The 22,891-nt window shown below is 43.1% G+C and overlaps 2 protein-coding genes across 6 annotated transcripts in view; one reads left to right on the forward strand and one right to left on the reverse strand.

The window, feature by feature from the left end:
• Positions 1-12,914, reverse strand: part of Parn (poly(A)-specific ribonuclease) — a 129,900-nt gene extending 116,986 nt beyond the window's left edge. For all 4 annotated transcript variants that reach the window (XM_032911807.1, XM_032911806.1, XM_032911805.1 and 1 more), the window contains exons 1-6: positions 12,760-12,914; positions 12,271-12,348; positions 10,729-10,808; positions 9,469-9,536; positions 9,304-9,385; positions 3,031-3,091 (exon numbers count right to left, since the gene is read on the reverse strand). In XM_032911807.1, coding sequence (XP_032767698.1) covers positions 3,031-3,091; positions 9,304-9,385; positions 9,469-9,536; positions 10,729-10,808; positions 12,271-12,348; positions 12,760-12,778 — 388 coding nt within the window. In that variant the 5' untranslated portion in view covers positions 12,779-12,914. The remainder of the gene's footprint in view (positions 1-3,030; positions 3,092-9,303; positions 9,386-9,468; positions 9,537-10,728; positions 10,809-12,270; positions 12,349-12,759) is intronic.
• A 3,384-nt stretch (positions 12,915-16,298) lies between these two features.
• LOC116908657 (periphilin-1-like) lies at positions 16,299-22,891 on the forward strand. Of its 2 annotated transcripts, none has more exons than XM_032911933.1 (2): positions 16,299-16,542; positions 21,335-22,891. In XM_032911933.1, exon 2 carries the CDS (start codon positions 21,582-21,584, stop codon positions 22,443-22,445), a length of 864 nt encoding a protein of 287 aa, XP_032767824.1. In that variant the 5' UTR covers positions 16,299-16,542; positions 21,335-21,581; the 3' UTR covers positions 22,446-22,891. The 2 variants fall into 2 exon arrangements, with proteins under 2 accessions (XP_032767824.1, XP_032767823.1); XM_032911932.1 differs by lacking the exon at positions 16,299-16,542 and adding an exon at positions 20,979-21,021.

Genomic DNA, 22,891 nt, shown 5'->3' on the forward strand with positions numbered 1-22,891 from the left:
GGGATGGTTTAATATACAAAAATCCATCAATGTCATCCACTATATAAACAAACTCAAAGATAAGAACCACCTGGTCATTTCATTAGATGCTGAGAAAGCATTTGACAAAATTCAACTCTCCTTCATGATAAAAGTCCTGGAAAGATCAGGAATTCAAGGCCCATATCTAAACATAGTAAAAGCAACATACAGCAAACCAGTAGCTAACATCAAACTAAATGGAGCAAAACTTGAAGCAATCCCACTAATATCAGGGACTAGACAAGGCTGCCCACTTTCTCCTTGCCAATGCAATATCATTCTCAAAGTCCTAGCCGGAGCAATCAGATAGCGAAAGGAGGTCAGAGGGATACAAATTGAAAGAGAAGAAATCAAAATATCACTATTTGCAGATGATATGATAGTATACTTAAGTGACCCCAAAAGTTCCACCAGAGAACTACTTAACTGGATAAACAACTTCAGCAAAGTATCGGGGTATAAAATTAAATCAAACAAATCAGTAGCCTTCTTCTACTCAAAGGATAAAGAGGCTGAGAAAGAAATTAAGGAAATGACACCCTTCACAATAGTCCCAAATAATATAAAATATCTTGGTGTGACTTTAACCCAAGCAAGTGAAAGATCTATATTACAAGAACTTCAAGTCTCTGAAGAAAGAAGTTGAGGAAGATCTCAGAAGATGGAAAGATCTTCCATGCTCATGGATTGGCAGGATTAATATAGTAAAGATAGCCATTTTGCCAAAACCAATCTACAGATTCAATGCAATCCACATCAAAATTCCTACTCAATTCTCATTGGGATAGAAAGAGCAATTTGCAAATTCCTGTGGAATAACAAAAACCCAGCATAGTGAAAACTATACTCAACAATAAAAGAACTTCTGGGGGGAATCACCATCCCTGACTTCAAGCAGTATTACAGAGCAATAGTGATAAAAACTGTATGGTGTTGGTACAGAGACAGGAAGGTAGATCAGTGGAACAGAATTGAAGACCCAGAAATGAACCCACACACCTATGGTCACTTGATCTGTGACAAAGGAGCTAAAACCATCCACTGGAAGAAAGATAGCATTTTCAACAAATGGTGCTGGTTCAACTGGAGGTCAACATGTAGAAGAACGCAAATTGATCCATTCTTTTCATCATGTACAAAGCTTAAGTCCAAGTGGATAGAGGACCTCCACATCAAACCAGATACACTCAAACCAATAGAAGAAAAAGTGGGGAAGAGTCTTGAACACATGGGCACTGGGGAAAATTTCCTGAACAAAACACCTATAGCTCATGTTCTAAGATCAAGAATTGACAAATGGAACTTCATTAAAACTGCAAAGCTTCTAAGTAAGGCAAAAGACACTGTCATTAGGACAAAACGGCAACCAACAGATTGGGAAAAGATCTTTACCAATCCTACATCTGATAAAGGGCTAATATCCAAAATATACAAAGAACTCAAGAAGTTAGACTCCACAGAGCCAAATAACCCTATTAAAAATGGGGTATGGAGCTAAACAAAAACATTTTCAGCTGAGGATTATCGGATGGCCAAAAGCACCTAACGAAATGTTCAACATCTTTAGTCATCAGGGAAATGCAAATCAAAACAACCCTGAGATTCCACTTCACACCAGTTAGAATGGCTAAGATAAAAAACTGAGGTGACAGCAGATGCTGGCGAGGATGTGGAGAAAGAGGAACACTCCTCCATTGTTGGTGGGATTGCAAACTGGTACAACCACTCTGGAAATCAGTCTGGAGGTTCCTCAGGAAATTGAACATTCCACTACCTGAGGACCCAGCTATAATACTCTTGGGCATACACCCAAAAGATGCTCCAACATACAACAAAGACACATGCTCCACTATGTTCATAGCAGCCTTATTTATAATAGCCAGAAGCTGGAAAGAACCCAGATACCCTTCAAGAGAGGAATGGATTAAAAAAATATGGTACATCTACACAATGGAGTACTACTCAGCTATCAAAAACAATGACTTCATGAAATTCATAGGCAAATGGAATGAACTAGAAAATATCATCCTGGGGGTTGGGGATTTAGCTCAGTGGTAGAGAGCTTGCCTAACAAGCTCAAGGCCCTGGGTTCGGTCCCCAGCTCCAAAAAATAGAAAAGAAAAAAAAAAAAAAGAAAATATCACCCTGAGTGAGGTAACTCAATCACAGAAAAACACACTTGGTGTGCACTCATTGATAAGTGGCTATTAGCCAAAAAGCTCAAATTACCCAAGATGCAATCCACAGACCACAGGAAGCTCAAGAAGAAGGATGATCAAAATGGGGATGCTCCCACTCCTTCTTAAAACGGGAAAAAATATCCATAGGAGGGGATATGGAAGCAAAGTTTAGAGCACCGGCTCAAGGAATGGCCATTCATTGCCTGACCCACATATGGCCCATATATATACAGCCACCAAAACTAGATAAGATCGATGAAGCTAAAAATGCATGCTGAAAGGGACAGGATGTAGATCTCTCCTGAGAGACATATCCAGAGCATGTCCAATACAGAGGTCAATGCTAGCAGCAAACCACCATACTGAGAACAGGACCTACTTGGGGGGGATTAGAGCAAGTATTGAAAGAGTTGAAGGAGCTTGCAACCGCATAAAAACAACAATGCCAACCAACCAGATCTTCCAGGGACTAAACCACTACCGAAAGACTATACGTGGACTGACCCAGGGCTCCAACTGCATATGTAGCAGAGAATAGACTTGTTGGGGCACCAGTGGAAGGGGAAGGCCCTGGTCCTGCCAAGGCTGGACCCCCAGTGCAGGGGAATATGCAGGAGGGGGAGCAGCAAAGGGGATGAATAGGGGGAATACCAATATGGGGGAGGGGGAGGAGAGGGAATGGGAGCTTATGGACAGGAAACCGGGAAGGGGAATAACATTTGAAATGTATGTAAAGAAATATATAATAAAAAATTAAACAAAAAAAAGGTACAATTCCTTTTTGAAAGTCTTTTCAAGATTGTTCATTTAGTCACAGAGACAGTCTTACCACTGCAAAATACTTTATTAAAGTCAAATCCTTGGCTTGCCAGAAAGTCAATGCTGGAGCTCTGAAATAGACAACACACAAGTCAGTGAGGCTTGAAGCAATCCTCAGGGCAGCAGAGACAGAATGCAGACGAGTAACCACGACAACCCAACAAGAAAGCAGGCCTAAAGTCAGAAGACAGAGCCTTAGCTTCCAGGAATATCCGTTTACTTAAAACACCACAGTTCTTCCGCCTTAGTAACTTTATAAAACATTCTTTGTGTTATAAAATTTGTTAAAAATTCACTGAGTAGACCCTGACCTCTTGCTACTACACTGACTTCAAGGCTATAAACTGAAGTTATGTATGTTCATACAACCTCCACACTGACTTGGATACAAAAGGCACAAATCTTATCTTTAGTAATGCAGGGGGGCACTGTGTGTGTGTGTGTGTGTGTGTGTGTTGGAGGTAGAATGGCAGGCACTACAGGGTTAGTTTTCTCCTTTCACCTTCAAGTGAACTCAGAACAAACACTTTTACCCACTTAGAAGTCTTACCAGCCCTGAAGGCCCAACATCTTAATTGGATATTGTCCTCTTTGGTCTCATCTTGGTTTGTGTTGTTTTTTTCGGAGAGGACCTCATGTAGCCATGACGTCCTCATCCGCCTGCTTCCTCTGGGTGCTGAAAGTGCAGCTGTGTACAACCATACCCAGTGTGTGGATGCTAGGGATGGACTCCAGAGCTTCATTCACTCTATGCAAGCACTCTTCCAAATGAGCTGCAATCCTAACCCTCACAATCTTCTCCCTGGGTTCCTGTTTCTGAGAAGTGGGGTTAAACCTAGGGCTGCACACACACTTATGTAAGTGTTCTACCATGGAGCTGTACCCTCAGCATTCTGCTTTTGAGGTTTCGGGTTTTGAGGGTTTTATTTTATTTTGTTTTGTTTTGTTTTGAGACAAGGTCTCACTAAGTTGTCAAGGACAGTTTTGAACTCACTCTGTAGTTCACTAACAGATTGAACTCTTGTTCCTCCTTGCCTCAGCTTCCTGAGTAGCTGGGATGAGAGGCCTGTGCCACCAGACCTGACCAGTTGGATATTCTTAATGTTCAAGATCCAGAAACAAAAGCCCTAACTAAGCCAGCCTGACTAAGCAAACACACACTGCACCCAGAAGACACTGAAAGACCAAAGCTGAGCACATAATTTTGAAGACTGTATTAGTTTAGCCAAATCCTGAAGCCCTTCCTCAAAGTGAGGAAAGAGAACAATAGTACAGCTGTGGTTTCCTATGCTCTCCTAAAGGCATATGTTCATGTAAACACTCCTCTGTGGGCAAACTGAGAGGGACATGGATAGGTGCTTTGTATGCCAAGTGCCAAACCAAGGCTGCTGGAACTTTCCCAGTAGAAACTCCTCTCCCCCAAGGAATTTCACATAACCCCAGGTGTAGTCATGTAAAATGGGTACACAAACAGTCATTTACTAGTAAATAAATCACAATGACATTTATCCCAATATATACATACAATTATTTTACCATTTGTTAAAGACAAAAGCAGATTTGTGACACACATCTAGTAAAAGGAGCAAAAGTTTAAGGTCATCCTAGTTACTTAGTAATTCTGAAACCAGCCTCAACTATATGGGACCAAGTCTCAGAAAACACAGAAAAAGAGAAGGTGGGGGAAGGGAAAAGAATTCAAAAAGCATAAAAATATTCTTTCTACCACACAATCGTGGGTTGTATAGCATCCTACAGCTCATTCTTCCATACCTTACCTAGAAGCTCAGTGTTAAACATTTAATTTTCAAGGAAATAGTACATTGTTTTGCCCTCAGGTCGCATATAATTTAAGGATGAGAACTCTTTGAGAGCGATTGTGACATAACTTTAATCTACTCTGACTCTAGCACCTAACTCCTTTGTGCAACACAGCTCTACAGGAGTGTGTGAGTGTGTGTGTGTGTGAGTGTGTGAGTGTGTGTGTGTGTGAGTGTGTGTGTGTGAGTGTGTGTGAGTGTGTGTGTGTGTGTGTGTGTGTGCCCACATATGAGCAGTATGTGGAAAAGAGTACATGTGCCTATACATGTCTGTATCTTCATACTGTTCTCTACTTGGCTATGCACTTGAGGTGTATACACACGTGTGCACAGGTGTACACTCATGTACAGCTCACCCATGCAACCATATGTGGAGGCCTGTGGTCAACACTGAGTATTTTTCTCAATTACTCTCAACCTTAATTTTTGAGATATGGTCTCTCATTGAATCCTAGCCTTTTCAGCCAGATGGACTAGCCAACAAAGCCACCTGTCTCAATGTGTAACTGTGAGATTACACATTGTGGTTGGCATGTCCTAATTTTCCATTGGTTCTATGGATCTGAATTGATATCACCCCTAAGTCATCTCACCAGAGTCTGCACTTTTAGACTTTTAAATAAAACAAGCAAACAACAACAACAAATAACTTTAGGGCCAGGGAGGTGGCTTGGTTTATAAAGTGTTTACCTATCATGTATGAGACCCTAGAATTACAGGTATGTCTCTCTATGCACAGCAATGCAAATCTTTGGGGGGAAGGGCATTGTTTGGTTGGTTGGTTTTTGGTTTTGTTTTGTTTTGGACACAGGGTCTCACTATGTAGCTCTGGCTGGCCCATAAGTTCCTATTTAGACCAGGCTGACCTCAAACTACAAGATCTACCTGGCTTTGCCTCCAAGTACTAGTACTAAAGTGCTGGGATTAAAACTAGGTTAACCATACCCACCCAACTAACCCTCTGTTCAATCTTAAGTATTCCTTAATAACTACAGAGAACAAGAAAAAAGTCAAGAAATGACCCCATCTACTGGGCTGAGGAAACTCAGTTGGTAGAGTCCACGCTTAGCATGCTTTGCCTGGCAGTTCCAACCCTAGCACTGCATAAAACCAGGTACAATGGCTCAGGACTACCACACCAGTACTTGGGAAGCAGAGATAGGAGAACCAAAAATTCAAGGTCACCCTTAGGTGGACAACGTTTGTGAGGCCTGCCTAGGGCCAGGTGACCTTGTCTCAAAAACTGGGAACCCCAAAGACATATTCACCTCATCCATATAATTAACAAGCTCATACACCAAGGCCACATACATCTTTCTCTGCCTATTCCTTCCTCTTCCAGACCAAAGCCCAGGAATTGGGCCAGGAAGATGGTTCAGCAGGTCTTCCTAACAAGTCCAATGGCCTGAGTTCAATCTCTAGGACCCACATGGTAGAAAAAGAGAATGGTGTCGCAAGTTGTCCTCTGACCTCCATGGTCCTTACACATATAAGTGTACCCAAGTACACGCCTACATATACATGCATGTGCACTCATGCATGAGCTCACAACTGCTGAGCATTGAATCTGAGTCCTCTGGAAGAGCAGCAGTGTTCTTCGTCACTTCTGGGGATCTCTCCAGCCCTAGTAACAGTATTATCACAGCAAAAAAGCAACTAGTACAATAATAAAAAAAAAAAGTTTAAAAAAACAGCATTTTAGGGGGCTGGACCAAGAGGGGAATAAACTCTGGAGTGTAAAAATAAATAGATAGATAAGTAAATGAATTATTTATTTATTTAAAAAAGCATTTTAGTTTCTATTTGAGGCCTCTATCTCAGGACTACTTTCAAGAATATCATCTTCCTTAAGGAGCACCTGATTAATATCCCACATGTTGCTATGTCACAGTTCATATAATGGGTGGGGCCCTTCTGAGCTGCTCCAGTACATTCCCTAAGTGTCAGTTCTAAGGAGGCTGAGACTGGGGAATTACAAATTGGCTGCATAGTAAGGGAGAGCAGCCTGGACTACACTGTGACATGATATCTTTTAAATAATTGTTCTTATGCTTGCTGGGTGTGGTAGTGCATGCCTTTAATCCCAGTCCTTGGGAGCTGGGGAGGTAGGGGGAGGGCGTGTCTCTTCAATTCAAGGCCAGCCAGACTATGCAGAAACAGTTCCAGGCCATCTAGGGCTACATAGTTGAAGCCTTGTCCCCAGATAAATAAATAATAGAATAACTATTGTTACTTCTAAATACAACTCTATCCAAAGACATTTCCAAACTGAGCTGTCTTCCCCCAACTGGACATCTAGGAACCCTGAGTAAGTATCCTGTAATGAGGTAACTTGTAATCAACTAGATTCTGACTTCAGGAAAGGAAGAATCAGACATCCAGCCAGGGATATGCTTGCATACGCACAAAGGCATAGTAGGACCATTAACATAAATAAAAAGAGAAAAGGAAATATCAACTATAGCTTACATAATAACTTAAGAAAACTAGCTAAAAGACCAAAATAAACATGATGTGGATCTACAACCTAGCTCTAATAAAATGATAACTTTTTTTATTTTTCGGAGCTGGGGATCTAACAGTGCCTTAGGCAAGCTCTACCACTGAAAAATCCCCCAACCCCAGTGATAATCTTTTTTTTTTTTTTTTTGGAGCTGGGGACGAACCCAGGGCCTAAAAAAGATAATCTCTTTTAACAACTAAAAAAGCAGCCAAGTGTGATGGCTCACGCCTTTAACTCTAAGACCCAGAAAGTGAAGTCAAGCAAAATACTATGAGTTCAAGAACAGCCTATTCTACCAAGTTCCAGGCCAGCCAAGACTGAAAGAACAAAATCACCTTCATTTTTCCCTTTTGCTCCCAAGAATTCAATTATCTCTCTATATTATTGGTTTGTGTCTTTATTTTAAAGTAACAGTATGTACATTTTGATTACTGTCTTTGTTTTTTGAGACAGGGTTTTGCTTTATATAACCTAGACTGGCCTCAAAACTTGTGTAGCTAAGGATGACCCTGACTTTCTAATCAGCCTCCCTACCTCCCCAAGTCTGGATTGTGAGCATGTACCACCAGGTCCAGTTTACATAAGTACTGGTGATCAATCCCAATGGCGTCTACCTGCTAGGCAAGCACTCTCCCTGCTCAGCTACCTACTCAGCCCCTGTCTTGTTACTTTAGGAGGAAAGTGCTCAGGACTCTGTCCTCTGGGGTCCCACAGCTACAGTACCACCTTCATGGCAAAATGGGGAAAGACTGAGATGCACCCATGTTACTGTGGGAGAGAAGCTAGGCTGCAGTACTGCAGGGGAGAAGAGGCAGCCCCTCTTCTAACATACACCATGCTCGCTCTCCTTATCCCTGACAACAAAGAATCAAGAAGGCAGAGGGGAAACTTTATTTGAGCAGGGTCTGCCAAGCCGGCTACCACAGAACGTAAGGGTAAGTAAGCCTCCCTGCGTCTCTACTCTTGCTGTCCTCAGAAAGAAAATGTAGTCTTCTACCTTATTAGTGAATAAGTGAATTATAAGTGAATTAGGGAGAGGATCCAGGCTTGAGAAGCGTGAGACTCTCACCCAGGTAGTGTGGTGGTGGTGGTGGTGGTGGTGGAAACCCAGCATTTCGGAGGCAAAGGCTGCAGTTTGTAAGTTTGAGGCCAGCCTGGTCTACAGAGTGAGTTCCAGGACAGCCAGGGCTACACAGAGAAGCCCTGTCTCAAAAAACAATAAACAAAACAAACAAAAAAGTATGACTCTTTCAGGAAATAAAGCTCCGTCCTTGGGAAGGAGCAGAAACAAGGAAGTAAGGAGGAGAAATCTGTGGGCCCTGAAGTAGGACTCCACGCAGAGGAAGACAGTGGAGTACCCAGTGAGGTCCTCTGCAATGTCGAGCTCCCCGCTCAACCTCATTAACAAATAACTTGTTACTATATAGTATAAAATATTATGGTTATAAATATAATTATTAACTATAAATATGTATTTATTAATAAATAATAAAATTCATGATCTAATTTCTATCTACCTATCAAAAGCCTATCTCTTATTCTGAAATAGAGACAACAATGTCATTAATTTAAAAACCTAAAAATGAAGGTCAAAGAGGTGAGATAATTTACCCAAAGCCTAAATCTTTTTGTTTGTTTGTTTGCAGGGGAGGGTTTTGTTTTGGTTTTGTTGTTGTTGTTGTTGTTGAGATAGGGTCTCATATAGTCCAGACTGCCCTCAAACTCACTATGTAGTAAAGGACAGTTTCTAATTCAATTCTAATGTTGCCCCCTTTCTCAAAGATGAATCACAGGCATGTGCCACTGTCTGGTGCTGGGAATGAAACACAGGGTGTCATTCACACTGGCTGAGCATTCTAGTAGCTGGCTCATAGCTCCAAGAGCTAAATCTAAAAAATTCTACATTTCCACTCCATCCCAACAAGAATTCAGAAAGGGAAAATGCAGCCCCACTACTAACCTGGCAAACAAACTTGACATCTGGTGAGGACCTACTGAAAGGCTTGGGGAAAACATAGAAGTTAAACGACTTCGTTACATGCCTGGGAGAACAAAAGAAAAAAAACTCAGCGGGAGACATCAGGAGACAATTTAGGAACTCCAACCACCCATTAATTCAACCTACTTGGAATTGGCGTGGTCATACTTAAAAGCACAGAGGCCAAACTGAAACAGCAAGAAGTCCATGGAATGCTGGAAAAGGGTCATAAAACATCAGACACAGGAGAACCACATATCTCACGTGGGCGAGTGTTCTCAATCTGGTGGCCTTCCGGACCACTCAGCATGACTAAGGCAGAACACTTCTAAAGGAAAACACTGTGCTCACTCTATACCACAGCCCATTCATCTGCACACAGTTCTCGATCCCAGTCACAGCTTAATGAAAAGACCCGTCTTTCATCACCAGAGCATATCATTAAGCCTATTTCCAAATTACTAAAACTACCGAAAGAACTCTAGGTACCTCCAGATGGGAAACTGGCTCTGGCAGGCCTTCCCTTCTCTATTCCCTCTGTCTTGCTAAAAACCATGGACACTCCTAAAGCTAGCCAGCAAGGTCTAGTCCCTTATTTGGCCACTTCCTCCTCCTTGGCTGACGATCAAGGTTCAGCTATCAGTTTTGAGCAGCAACCAAAAGCCCCTTGGCTCACTTAATTAACATGCCCAATTAAAATTAACCACCAGGTGTTTTCCTTTTTCCTTTTTTTTTTTTTTTTTTTGGTTTTTTTTTTTTTTTTTTTTTTTTTTTTTTTTTTTTTTTTTTTTTTTTGGGGACCGAACCCATTCCCTTTCCCTTTAAACATGATTTTTTTTTTTTTTTTTTTTCGGAGCTGGGGAGCTAACCCAGCGCTTTCTGCCTGCCGGGCAACCGCTCTCCCACTGAGCTAAATCCCCAACCCTCCCTTTTCCCTTTAAAGACCCTCATTTACCTATGGACTATGTCTGTGTCTTTTCTATCCTATGGGACAAATGCTCCTGCCCCATCTCCCTGTCCCCTTCCCCTTCTCCCTTGTCCTCTGTTTCCTATGTTGATCTCTTACTCCCTGCGGCAAACATCTCCTTTGTGTTGAGAACTTAGTGGGGGGGGGGGTCCTGAGCCAATACTGATCCTTCCAACTACATCATACCTATTTCCTGCATATCGAATTAATGAAAAAAAAAAAAAAATAATAGCCCTTTCCCAGAATGTCTTTCAGAGAATAATTTTTGCTTTTTTTTTTTTTTTAAGCATCACTAAAATGTTACCTTTTGGCTGGATTTGAAAAGATGCACCTCACTTAGAAAACATGCAAGAGTAAATTTAATCATTCCACCTTTCTATAATTCAACAGCAGAAGGATTCACATGAGAAAGAAAAAGACTTTTGAGAATATCCACTTGCCTTTTTAAGCTTCTGATATCTCTCTTCTGGGGTGTCAAAACCACTTGTTAATGCTGTTACTGAGGGTCCATCACTGATTCCTAGATCATAAAAAATAGAGCGTGGCCTCGTTAATAAATGCTAGTGTAAAGTAGCATGTCAGTCTCCATTCAGTGCCTATCATATTCCCATTAGTTAAAAATAATTCAAAGTATCTGTATCACACTTTTTAAAAATTAACATTAATTTGTGCTGTGGGTATAGTTCATTGGTAAAAGTGTTTGCTTGCCTTGAACATGAGAGGGCCTAGGTTGGAGTCCTACATTCACAGAGAAATAATAATTACAGGATGGAAAGATGGCTCAGTCAGCAAAGCACTTGCTGTGTAAGCATGAGGACCTGAGCTGGAATCCCCAGGACCTATGCAAAGAGCTGTGTGCAACACTGGGGATAGGTGGATGCCTGGAGCACACTGACCAACCAGCCAATCTGGTGGAATCAGTGAGACACTGTCCCAAAAAAGTAGTTTGATTGAGGAAAAGCATTCAAGGCTGAACTCTAGCATCCATTCATGCACATGTGTGTATACACACTTAAACACCACACACTTGGGGCTGGAGAGATGGCTCAGCAGTTAAGAGTGCTGACTGCTCTTCCAGAGGTCCTAAGTTCAAATCCCAGCAACCACATGGTGACTCACAACCATCTGTAATGAGATCTGATTCCCTCTTCTGGTGTGTCTGAAGACAGCTACATTGTTCTTACATATAATAAACAGGTTTCCACTTACATGATGTGTCTAGAATGGTCACAATCAAAGAATGGCTGACAGAGGTTAAAGGGAGTAATAGAATAATTCCATGAGTAGTATCTGTTTAAGATTAAAAAGAAAATTCCAGAAATGGAGGGTACTGGCTGCACAGCAACATGAGTGTAATTAATGCTAACAAACTGCAAAACCACTTAGGAACCACTGGGCTAAGGAATGTCTCAAAGTAAAGTGCTTGCCATGCAAACAGGAGGACCTGAATATGGACCTTCACCATATAAAAACTGAGCATGTCAACACACAGTAACACAGCTGTAACCTGTAACCCCAGCAAGGGTCTTGTGAGAGAGATAGATCTGGGGGCCTGCTGGCCAGCCATCTACGTAAAATAGCCAACTCTAGATCCAACAAAAGAAGTGCATTGAAAACTTATTATAAACATAAGCAAAGTGAGAAGATACCTCAAAACAACCTCTGGCCTCCACTCACACACAGACAAGCCACTCATATACCTATTTGTACACACACACACACACAATTTCGAAACGATAAACTTGAATAGGTGTATTTTGTCAAATGGTAAAGACCTTAATCTAAACCTCTGCTTTTTAACCATATACATCTAAATTAGTTTAAGCAGCACCAGAACCATAATCTCTATCCACAAATCTCACACCCTGACCAACCACAAAACCACCACATCTCTCCCAGACTTTTGCCATGACCGGTGAGAAATGAGGCAAGGAACCTTAGCTATAAAAGGTGTAAGCCCAGAGCTTTCAACGGAGTGATACCTGAAAACTCCCCATCGATGGCGAAGAAGTCAGCCTCCTCTATGGCCTGGTACACTTTGGGAAGATTAATCTTAAAATCTGCAGAGAAACCAAGAAGAGGCTCAGAACAGGTAGGCCTGCCTTCCTGTCCACCAACTAAAGGGAGATGGGAGAACCGTCCGGAGGAGCGCCCGGGGCATCAGAGAAGACGGACAAGTCTCTAAGTGTAAGGACCACACGGGGACACCTCCTCCAGGGGTGACTAGGTAACAGGAGTCAAGCCTCGAAGTACGCACGACTGAAAAGGGATAGGCCTGAGCAGGTGAGCAGAGAAAAGCATGGATGCCAAGGGTGCACGCTTTGCAAGTCCCTCCAGCAGCACCAGTTTTCAGAGGATGTAATGCGGGACAAGACTGACTTGTCCGGGGCCCCGCCAAGCACACGAGGTCTGGGCCTAGCACGCTGGGTGGGCTTGGGGACAGGGAAGGGGGGTGTGCGGCGGACACGCACTGCTCCGGATTATCTCCATCCCGCGGCGCAGACGGAACCTTGGCCCCGCCCAGGCCGACGCCGGTCCACGCGCAGAGTTCCGTAGCAAGCGCAGCGGCGGGGGTGTCCGAGACCGCCACGAAACAGACCGTGCTGGACACTTCCGGAAACAGCGCGCGCCGCTGCGCCTGCGTCTAGGCTGTGACACGTCAGGGGAGGGGCCGGGGCCCACCCAGCTGCCTAGAAAGGGGAAAGGGCTTTGCTATCAAAGTCTCAAGCCTGGCCCACGTGTTGGAGAAGTTTCCTGTCCTGAACCTGGTTGATCAAGAGATTAATGGACTGGTCTCCCCTGGGTCTCTAACTCCGGGTCTGAGAAGGATGAGGCAGGGGAATTGCAAATTCGAGGCCAGCTTAGGGAACATAATGAAAGTGTCTAAAAAATAATAATAATTTTATAAATACAAATATATAATATTTGTTTAATTTGTGGAGTAGTGTTGGAGAAGCATATGTGGGGGTCAGTGATCACTAGTGGTGAGCAAAGGAAGACGTCCGGGGTCTGTTCTTATTCTCCACCTTACTTGAGACAGGGCCCATCACTAAACTTGAGTCTCTGACTCCCAACACTAGGTTTACAAGAGGTGCTGGAGATTTGTACGCGAGTCTTGTTGATTCTGCAGCAAATGCTCTTACCCATGGAACCATCTCTATACCCCTGCCCCCGCACCCCCATTTACTGAGTTCTGGTTCTGTGCCACTTTGGTAGGATGGAGATACTGTGATGAGAAAGCATGGTGATTGTCCCATTGCTGCGGAAGGAAAAAAGCCAGACAGAAATCAGACTTGTTATTTGGAAATGTGATAGTTGCTGTTGAGATAAAGAGCAAACTGCTGCAGCAGAGAGTGATGGGGAAGCAGGGTTTCTTAGGTAATCAGAAAAGGAAAAGCATTTGGGGGAGCCTACTTTGTGGCCTCACACTCTACAAAAGCAGCGAGTATTCTTAACCTCTGAGCCCTCTGAGCCATCCTCCAGTCCCACACTCAGCTCAACTCAAAGAGAGTTTCAGGGTTTTCTTGGGCAGCCCCTGCTGGCTTGCAGGAGAGATAAAGTGTTCACAGGGGCTGTAATCTTTTCAATATTTATCCTCCGACGAGTGAATGAGACCCCATGTGTTGGCTATTCTTGATTGTCAACTTGACTATATCTGTAATAAACTACAATCCAGAAATGGAGGCCACACTCCTGAGAGATTTTCTGCTTGGTTTGAAGTGAGTGAATCCACTTCTCATCCAGACCTTTGAGATATGAAGACATACATGTTTGATCCAGATCTTTTTTTAAAGATTTACTTATTTATTTTATGTATATGAGTACACTGTCACTGTCTTCAGACACACCAGAGGATGACATCAGATCCCATTACAGATGGTTGTGAGCCACCATGTGGTTGCTGGGAATTGAACTCAGGACTTCTGGAAGAGCAGTCAGTGCTCTTAATCACACCATCTCCAGCCCTTGATCCAGATCTTGGGGCAAGGACACACGCACCTTTAATCTAGACCTTGAGGTAGGATCACACAACTCTAATCTGGGCCAATCTTCTGCCTATTTAAGAACATAGAAGAAGGAAGCGCTTACTCTTTGCCTGCTTGCCCATGCCTTGGTAGCAAGTCCATTCCTTCACTGGCATTGAGGACTTACTTCCAAATGACCAACTGAGACATCCTGCCTTATGAGACTGAGCAACTACTAGATTTTTCGACTTCCTGGTCCCAGCTAGTCATTGTTAGGTTAGCTGGACTGCAGCTTGTAAGTCATTCCAATAAATCCTCACACATTGAATATATACAGTTTACTTCTTTATTTATTTTGACAGAATGTATTAGTGAGAGTCACAAAACTTAGGAAATTATTCTGTCTCTCCGTGTGTCTGTCTGTGTGTGTGTGTGTGTCTGCTCTGCACATCTGGAGTGATGACACCTCTACCTGCCCTGCAGTTCAAAAGTCTCTCCCAGGATCCTGACTCTCAGAGACTTCTGTTAGAGACTAGATCTGATCTTCAGCTAAGATATATCACACAGGTGAGCAGTCTTGGGAAAATAGGCTTAGGACCATAATTAGGAATTGAGATTGTAAACCTGTGTGATGAACCTGAGCATAATAATCTATAACTTTTATTATACTAAATACTATGTATACCTACCTTTTGCTCAAAACACAGAGGCATGTGGATGTCTGTGAATTCAAGTGCAGCTTGGTCTACAGCTTGAGGTCCAGGACAGCTACACAGAGAAACCTAGTCTCCAAGCAAACAGGAGTATGGTGGGACACACCTGTAATCCAAACATCTGGGGAGTTCATTCGAGAGGAACTTGGAATTCAGGACTAACCTGGACTACAAAGGCTGTGTCTTAATAAGAAAAAAAAAAACTAATGGTAAATTCTGTTAATGTATCTCCTACCACAATGGGGGAAAAGTTTATACTTTATTGGATTACTCTCTAGAAAGTAAATTCTGCTGGCATGGATCATTTTTACTCGTTACCAATTTGAAAAGAACGCTCTTATTTATTTATTTATTTATTTATTTAGAGATGGCTGATCTCAAACTCACTCCATACCTAAGGGGTGGCCTTGAACTTTTTTTTTTTTCAAGACAGAGCTTCTCTGTACAACACAGCCCTTGCTGTATTGGACTCACTTTGTAGGCCAGGCTGGCTTTGATATCACAGAGACTGGCCTGCCTCTGCCTTCTGAATACTGGGGTTAAAGTACTACCATGCCAGACAGCCTTCAACAACTTTTTCTCCTCTTCCTCCTCCTCCTCCTCCTCCTCCTCCTCCTCCTCCTCCTCCTCCTCCTCCTCCTCCTCCTCCTCCTCCTCCTCCTCCTCGTCCTCCTCCTCCTCCTTCTTCCTCTTCTTCTTCAGATTTATTTATTTTATCTGTATGAATATACTGTAGCTGTCTTCAGACACACCAGAAGAGGACATCAGATCCCATTACAGATGGTTATAAACCACCATGTGGTTGCTGGGAATCAAACTCAGGACCTTTGGAGAGGCAGTCAGTGCCATCTCTCCAGCCCAGCCTTTTACTTCTACTCATCTTGCCTACTCCCTGCAAACAGTTTACATCAGATCTAAGAAACAGAAACTTTAAAAAAAAAATTTAAGTTTCACTATGTAACTTTGGCTGTCCTGGAATTCACTCTGTAGGCTAGACTGGCCTCGAACTCACAAGAGATCCGCCTGCCTAGCCTGGTGTCACAGTGTCATAGATTGAAAACACAGCACTGTTGAGTTCTCAACAGATCCAGATCAAGGTGGGTAGCTGCAGAGTAAACGAGATAACGTCATTTTATTCCAAATCCCGACCCTAAAAATGAAGCTTTAAGAAGGGTTTTGTGGGTACCTGCATAAATGTGAAGTTAAGATTTATTATGGTGCATACGGGGCACTGTGAGAGACTCTGATAGCTGAATAATGCAGCTAAACAAGGGAAAGGTAACACCTCCCGATTCCCGGGCGATGACGTCTGCTTGGCTCGGAAGGAAAAGAGGAAGGGGCAGGTCTCATTGCTGTGCATGCGCCCGCGGGTCCCTGGAGCAGCCGCTCTAGGCAGCAGGGAGGTCGCGCAGGGTTAAGAGCCTAAAGCGGTCTCTTCTCTATGGTTGCGGGAGCTGGTCAGAGTCGGCCCGCAGTCCTACGTTATTTCCGGAAACGGAGCCTGCCGCTTGTCCTCTACTTCCGCGGGGTCCTGGCGGGTGGCGGTGACGGAGTGGGTCCCAGGACTAGTGGCGAGGTGAGCTTCGGCACGGTGTGTGGTGGGTAATGAGGCGGCAGGGCGCTTGGCATGAGAGTTTGGCGCGGGAGACCGAACTGAACCCGCTCCCGGAGCGGCGCTGGCAGGGTGGGCCCAGACCCTCGGGCCTCCTCACCCTGGCCTGAACACACCGGCAAGACTGCGGATCCCAGCTTGGCAGTTCTCCTTCCCTTCCGAGGCGAAGAGCCATTCCACCGCGGGTCTCTAGTCCTCGCCTTCCGGGTCTGGGTCAGAGCCCCTCGGGGGGTGGCAGAGAAGGGGGTCTTGTTTCCACTCATTTAGGGGCTACGGGTGCCCGCCACGTCCGCTAGATCCGAGGCACCTTCCTATCCCAAGGCAGAAGGTTCATAATGGGAAATAAGGATAACGGAACATCAGACTCCAAAGTGACACTGGGGCTTGTCTTCTCATTCCCATAGTCAAGACTCAGAAACCGTATGCTAAGGAGAGCGCGCGCGCGCGTGTGTGTGTTTAAAGACCGAGACGATGTGTCTAACTGGGGATCTTTAACTGGGCAAGGTGGGGGGCACCCATAACTTTGGTTGAGAAGAGAAAGTGGGAGCCTTATGCTCTCAACTGTCGCCGTTGGGTCCTCCCCACGGAATCCCATTGGTCCGTCCTTGGAGTGGCCCCAACGTCACACCAGGAGAGGCCAATACGAAGGAGTTTTCCTCTCATCTTTAGGTACGGACTGCACGTGCCAATGAAGTTTTATTTTTGTCACTGCTATTTTATAAACAGCCTGGATGTATCCCGACCCAAGTGCTCGTTGTATGCCTGGGTATATCATCCATAAACCTGATAGGAAAACCGTACTCTCTCGGAGGCTGTTTAGACACACACACACACACACACACACACACACACACACTTTTTCCCCTTTCCCTCTGGCGTTATAAATTCTAAGCACACTGTAGCCAGCATTTGGTAAAATGTGAGTGTTAATAATGCTATTAATAACAGAAAACTTTTTACCTATCTGTGGACGCAGTTTGACATCTAATTTGACAACAATTCTTTAGCGTTGATATCAGTGCGGACTGATACACAGGAAAAAAACGAGGCTCAAAGAACAAAGGGTGACCAGATTGGGACCCCAGGTTAGCCTCACTCTGAAGACTTAACTTTGTTTTTTGGTCTTTTTGTTTGTTTATTTGTTTGGGTTTTGGGGGAGGGGGAGCCTGGGGTTGGTGGTTTTGTTGTTGTTTGTTTGTTTTTGTTTTTGTTTTGTGACAGGGTTTCTCTGTGTAGTCCTGGCTGTCCGATAACTCAGACCAGGCTGGCCAAGAATGCACAGAAATCCACCTGCCTGTGGAGGTTAAATGCCACCATGCCTTGGTTTGTTTTATTTGTTGAGAAAGGGTTTGTGTAGTCCAGGCTGGCCAAGAATAATTCTTGGACTTCTGATGTTCCTGGCTTTCTGAATTGAGTAACAGGAAATGGAGAAGGAAGAAAATGAAACTCTGAAGTGACACTGGGGCTAGAGTTTCCCTTTTCTGATTCCCAGCCCATGACTCAGAAATCTGAACTGGTGCAAAAGAGAGATTTTTCTGAGTGCTGATAGTAGGTGTTACTACCTATTATGCCCAGCTTATGCACTGCTAATGATAGGAGCAGTCAGCAAGCACTTTGCCAAACAGTCCAAGAGATTAGGGAACACAGAGAAACCTTACACAGTTAACTTGGGTTGGAGTGAATTAATTATCAAAGACCATCTGGATCTTGTTCGTGGATACTTTTGACTTAGAAATCTTAACAGACAGGAGTGTGATGATCCATATAAGATAGTTATTGACAACCATGCTGATTACGCCAATTAAAAATGTTAAGTACTTTTTATTGATGGCAAGACCAAAATGGGCTTGTGCCTCTAAAGACACAAACCTTCAAAGTTAGATGAGAATCAGAGTAACCTTAAACTTTCATTCCTGGCAGGGCAGAATCTTAGATGTAACCTCAAATGGGTTGCCAAGACCGACATTGGGTTGGGGAAAGGGGAAAGACAAATACAGTCAAAACAAGATGGCATTACCTTAGTCATTTCAAGAAGAGTATATGAAGATACACTCAAGGAACAGAAATGTGTACATGATCTATGAACAGAGTCTAATCTTGGTAATAGAAGTTCTTGTGGAACCTATTGTGTGCTAGGAACTGTTCTGAGTTGTGATAAATGGGTATTATCCCCATTGTATAGGTGATATAAAGAAAGGTAAATGACTTACCTGAGATCAAGCAGCTAGTGGTTTATTGAGCTAAGATTTAACTTGATCATTCTGGCTCAAGAGACTGTGCTATAAGTGAGAATGTCAGTTTGGCAGCCACACATGATGGTGTCTCAGCATTAACAAGCCAACACCTGATGGCACAGGCTTTTAGTTATTGGGTAGACCAAGGCAGGAAGATTGCAAATTCAAAGCCTTAATTATGTGGACTGGGCTGAAGCTACTGCCTCTGTAGTAGAGTATATTTAGAGTGAACAAAGTCCTGGCTTCAGTTCCCAGCACTAGAAAAGTTAGTTTACTACTTCACCATGCATATTCTTCACTGAATAAAACCACAACTGCTTTATTTTGTTTTATTTTGTTGTAGTAGGGAGTGTTGTTTTGAGATGGTCTCATGCATCACTCTCTGGCTGGCAAGGGTGACCTTGAAGTCCTAGTCCTTCACCATTCAGCTGCTGTGATTACAGGCTTGAGTCATCAGATCCAGTTTAGTGGAGAAGGTTTTGAACAATTTGATGGGAATTTTGCTCTAGAAGATGAAACTTCTTTTTCAAACACTGAAAAAGAGACATTCACAAAAAGAGAATAGGAAGTGAGCATTATTTAAGTTTCACTTTAGCCATACCTAGTCTGAGACATAGGCATTTATATTCAGACTCCATGTAGTCCTAAATGTCCAGGCTCATGATAATCTTGTGAAGAGCCTGTTTCGGGTACATAGTCAGGTCCATATCCATGGATTGCATAGATGAGGGAAAAAATTCAGTTCAGTTGTCGGCTGGAGACTGTGGCTCAGTAGTATGGTGTTTATCATGTACAGTGGTCCTGAGTTCTACCTTCAGTCCTGCCAGGAAAAGCCAGGAAATTCCAAAAAGCAGTTTGATTTTGCTACATGCTAAGCACTACAATGAACCCAGAGGAATGAGGCTATGTGTAGGTGCACACACCCTTCGGTGGCTTACTACTATTTTACAGATCCTTAGCCTCTCCAGCTCTCTGGGCATTATTTGCCTGGTGTCTTGATCATGTGTACTTTGTAGTCAGACTTACTGTGGTTGCTTGTATAACAAGCATGTATAAGAGATAACTAAAGGAGCCTGGTGGTGGTTGGCACAAGTCTTAAACCCCACACTAGGGAGACAGGTGCGTGGACCTCTGTGAGTTCAGGACAACAAAACTACACAGAAACCAGAGGGGTTAGAGAGAAGATTGAGGGATATTGGAGACAGTGCATAGGCCACATGTAAACACTATCCTTTGCCCAGAAAGGACTTGCACACCCACAAATTCTGGCACCTCTGGGAAGTCGTGGAACAGATCCCAAAGGACTATGTACTCTTCTGCCTTATTCTCAGACATTCTAGTTCAAGTTTTTGAAGTTTCCACAGCATTCTGTTGAAGGTATTAAGAGTTACATTAGTAAAGAGTCAGATGTTTGTTTGCTTCAATTTTCATCTGCAAATATTTAGAGGCCCACTTTGTAGCTATTCTATGATATAGGAATCTGTGACTTGACTTCAGGGAGTCCCAGATTTGGAGAGACAAAAGTGGCTGGAATAATATGTGCAAAGTACAGGAATTAGGTCAGCAAGTGCATTTTACTGTTTTGAGAGGCAGATGGGACTCATAAGAGGACTGCTGTGCTCAGGGAAGAGTCTGCAGAACCTGGAATCTCCTGCCACTTGTGAATCATGTCATTCATTCTGCTTTTGACAGGGTTGAGAGTGAAGGTGAATGGGTTTACATAAAGGAAAGTCTTGATTCTATGATAGATTTACTTTCTCCTAGTGCAGTAGTCCTCAGCCTGTGAGTTTCAACAAAGTTGGGGGTTGAATGATGCTCTTGCAGGAGTTGCCTAAGACCATCTGGTATTTACGTTAATGATTGATAAACATCAAAATTATAATTATGAAGTAGCAACCAAAATAATTTTATGGTTGAGGTCACCACAAACATGAATTGTATTAAAGGGTTGCAGCTTTAGGAGGGTGGAAAACCATTGTTCTGGTAGCTTACTAGGCAAAAAGAATACAGAACTAGGTCATTTCTATGACTCAAGATTGGTCAGGAAGTCAGTAATTTTGCTAATTTGTTTGTTCGATTGTTTTTGTTTTTTGAGACAGAGTTATCACTATGTTGCTTTGGTTATCCTGAAACTTGCTATGTAGGCCAAGCTGGCCTTGAGCTCACAGAGATCCTCCTGTTTCCATCTCCTGAGTGCTGGAATTAAAAGGTATGCACCACTACTCCCAGCTGAATCTCATTGTTAAAACCAGCACAGGATTACTCTGGTGGGGAACGGGCCTCTTTCTGACAGAGATCTTAGTTAAATTGAGGAAATAAGGCCAACCTGGGGAGGGTTAGGTTTACAGAATGACTTGTCTTAAGAATTGGTATAGACAGGTATTGATCCTCTTGGCACCTTTTTTAAATTTTTATAAATCTATAAGAGGTGTGCACTAACCTCTCAGAGGTTGTAAGGTGCCCATCAATTGTTCCTACAGAAAATAATACAAGACAGTTTATACTTAACTTTTACTCACCAGCGCATGCAACCAGACCTCTAACTGCTCCTGTGGCAGCCTGTGTGCCAGCATCCTGGAACCTGGAGCCATCAATTTACACTGAAGCCCAAGTGTCCTAGAGTCCAGCTTATCTAGAGTGCAGATGCATTTTGAGCCTAGTGTCTCAGTGACCATCAAAGAACTGCTGGGATTGTCTTGGTGAACTTGTGGCTAGCCCCACCTTCCATTCCTTGGTCACCATTGAAGATCAGTGTACAGAAGAGACAAGATGTGGTCTAGCAGATCATATGACGAAGGACCTCAGAATGCCTCCAGTGGTGAGTCTGGCCTGAGGAAAACAAGAGATGATCTTTCTGCAAGCCGACAGCATGCGTGCGGGGATAAGAAAGATGACTATAGAAGAAAATGTTCCTCCTCTTCCCATTATTCAAAACAACAATCTCCCCATAAAGGGGCTTCTTGTTTTTCCAGAAAATCAGGTGTAGATCGAAAGACCTCCCCACACAGCAGATCTAGATCCAGTGGAAGACACTCTACAAAACAAAGCAAACTGCATTCTTCCCATGGTTCAGAGCTTAGGAAGTCCAAGCATGCTCATTCCTCCTACAAACGGTGCAGTGAAGAAAAACCAGAAGGAGGTAAAAAGAGGCCTGGTCAGTCTTTGAAAACATCCAGAGACACACACCCAAAAAGTTCTTCAGCAGTTCTTTCATCGGAAATTTTAAACAAACTCAGAAGGTTTGATGAAAAGGGACTTCCTAAAGCTGCAGGCAAGCAAGCTGTCAAAAAGCCAGAGATGGCAGAGGAAAGCGACTTACCTCAAATTTCTGAGTTTGAAGTTATGGATCAGACACAAGAACCCGAGTCAAACAAAACAGATCACACAGAGTTCATTGATGACCAAGTAACCAATCGCCGTAAAGCAATAGTGTCAAAAACCAAGGAAATTGAACAAGCCTACTACCAAGACTGTGAGACCTTCGGAATGGTGGTGAAAATGCTGGTTGAAAAAGACCCTTCGTTAGAAAGGTCCATTCAGTTTGCACTTAGGCAGAATTTACATGAAATAAGTGAACGCTGTGTGAAAGAGCTCAGGCAGTTCATTGCAGAGTATGATGCTGCTGCTTCCTAAGAACTGGTGCTCTAGCAGAAAGTATTTCTTGATTGTCATTCCAGAATTGTATAAATACCTCATATATGGAATTTTTGTTATGAAATACTAGCAAGCATCTGAAATGGTGAGCTTAAAATAATCTTCAGAAATGTTTCTACCTATGGAACTTTGTGGTTCATACACTCACCAATGCTTAGTTTGTGGCTTAGCCTGCTGAGGAGGCTTAATTATTTATGTTCTTCCAAGTAGATGAATCTATAGCCCAAGTGTACTTTATGGTTAGAGATTGACCTTCATAGTAGATGGTAGCATGTAAAAATGTTAGGATTTGAGTTGTGATTTTTATTGACTTCTTAGGCTTTGTTGTTCTTATTAAAATATCCTACATTAAACTATGTTTTCTTAATAAACTAGTACTTTGGTACCTTAAGAGAATAAAACATGGGAATGGCTGAATCTTCGAA

This window comes from Rattus rattus, chromosome 9 (assembly GCF_011064425.1).
Source record: "Rattus rattus isolate New Zealand chromosome 9, Rrattus_CSIRO_v1, whole genome shotgun sequence".
In the NCBI taxonomy this organism is placed as follows: Eukaryota; Metazoa; Chordata; class Mammalia; order Rodentia; family Muridae; genus Rattus; species Rattus rattus.

What these genes read in the sequence shown, in the direction of transcription:
- LOC116908657 (XM_032911933.1), top strand. Translation starts at nt 21,582, where the DNA reads ATGTGGTCTAGCAGATCATATGACGAAGGACCTCAGAATGCCTCCAGT.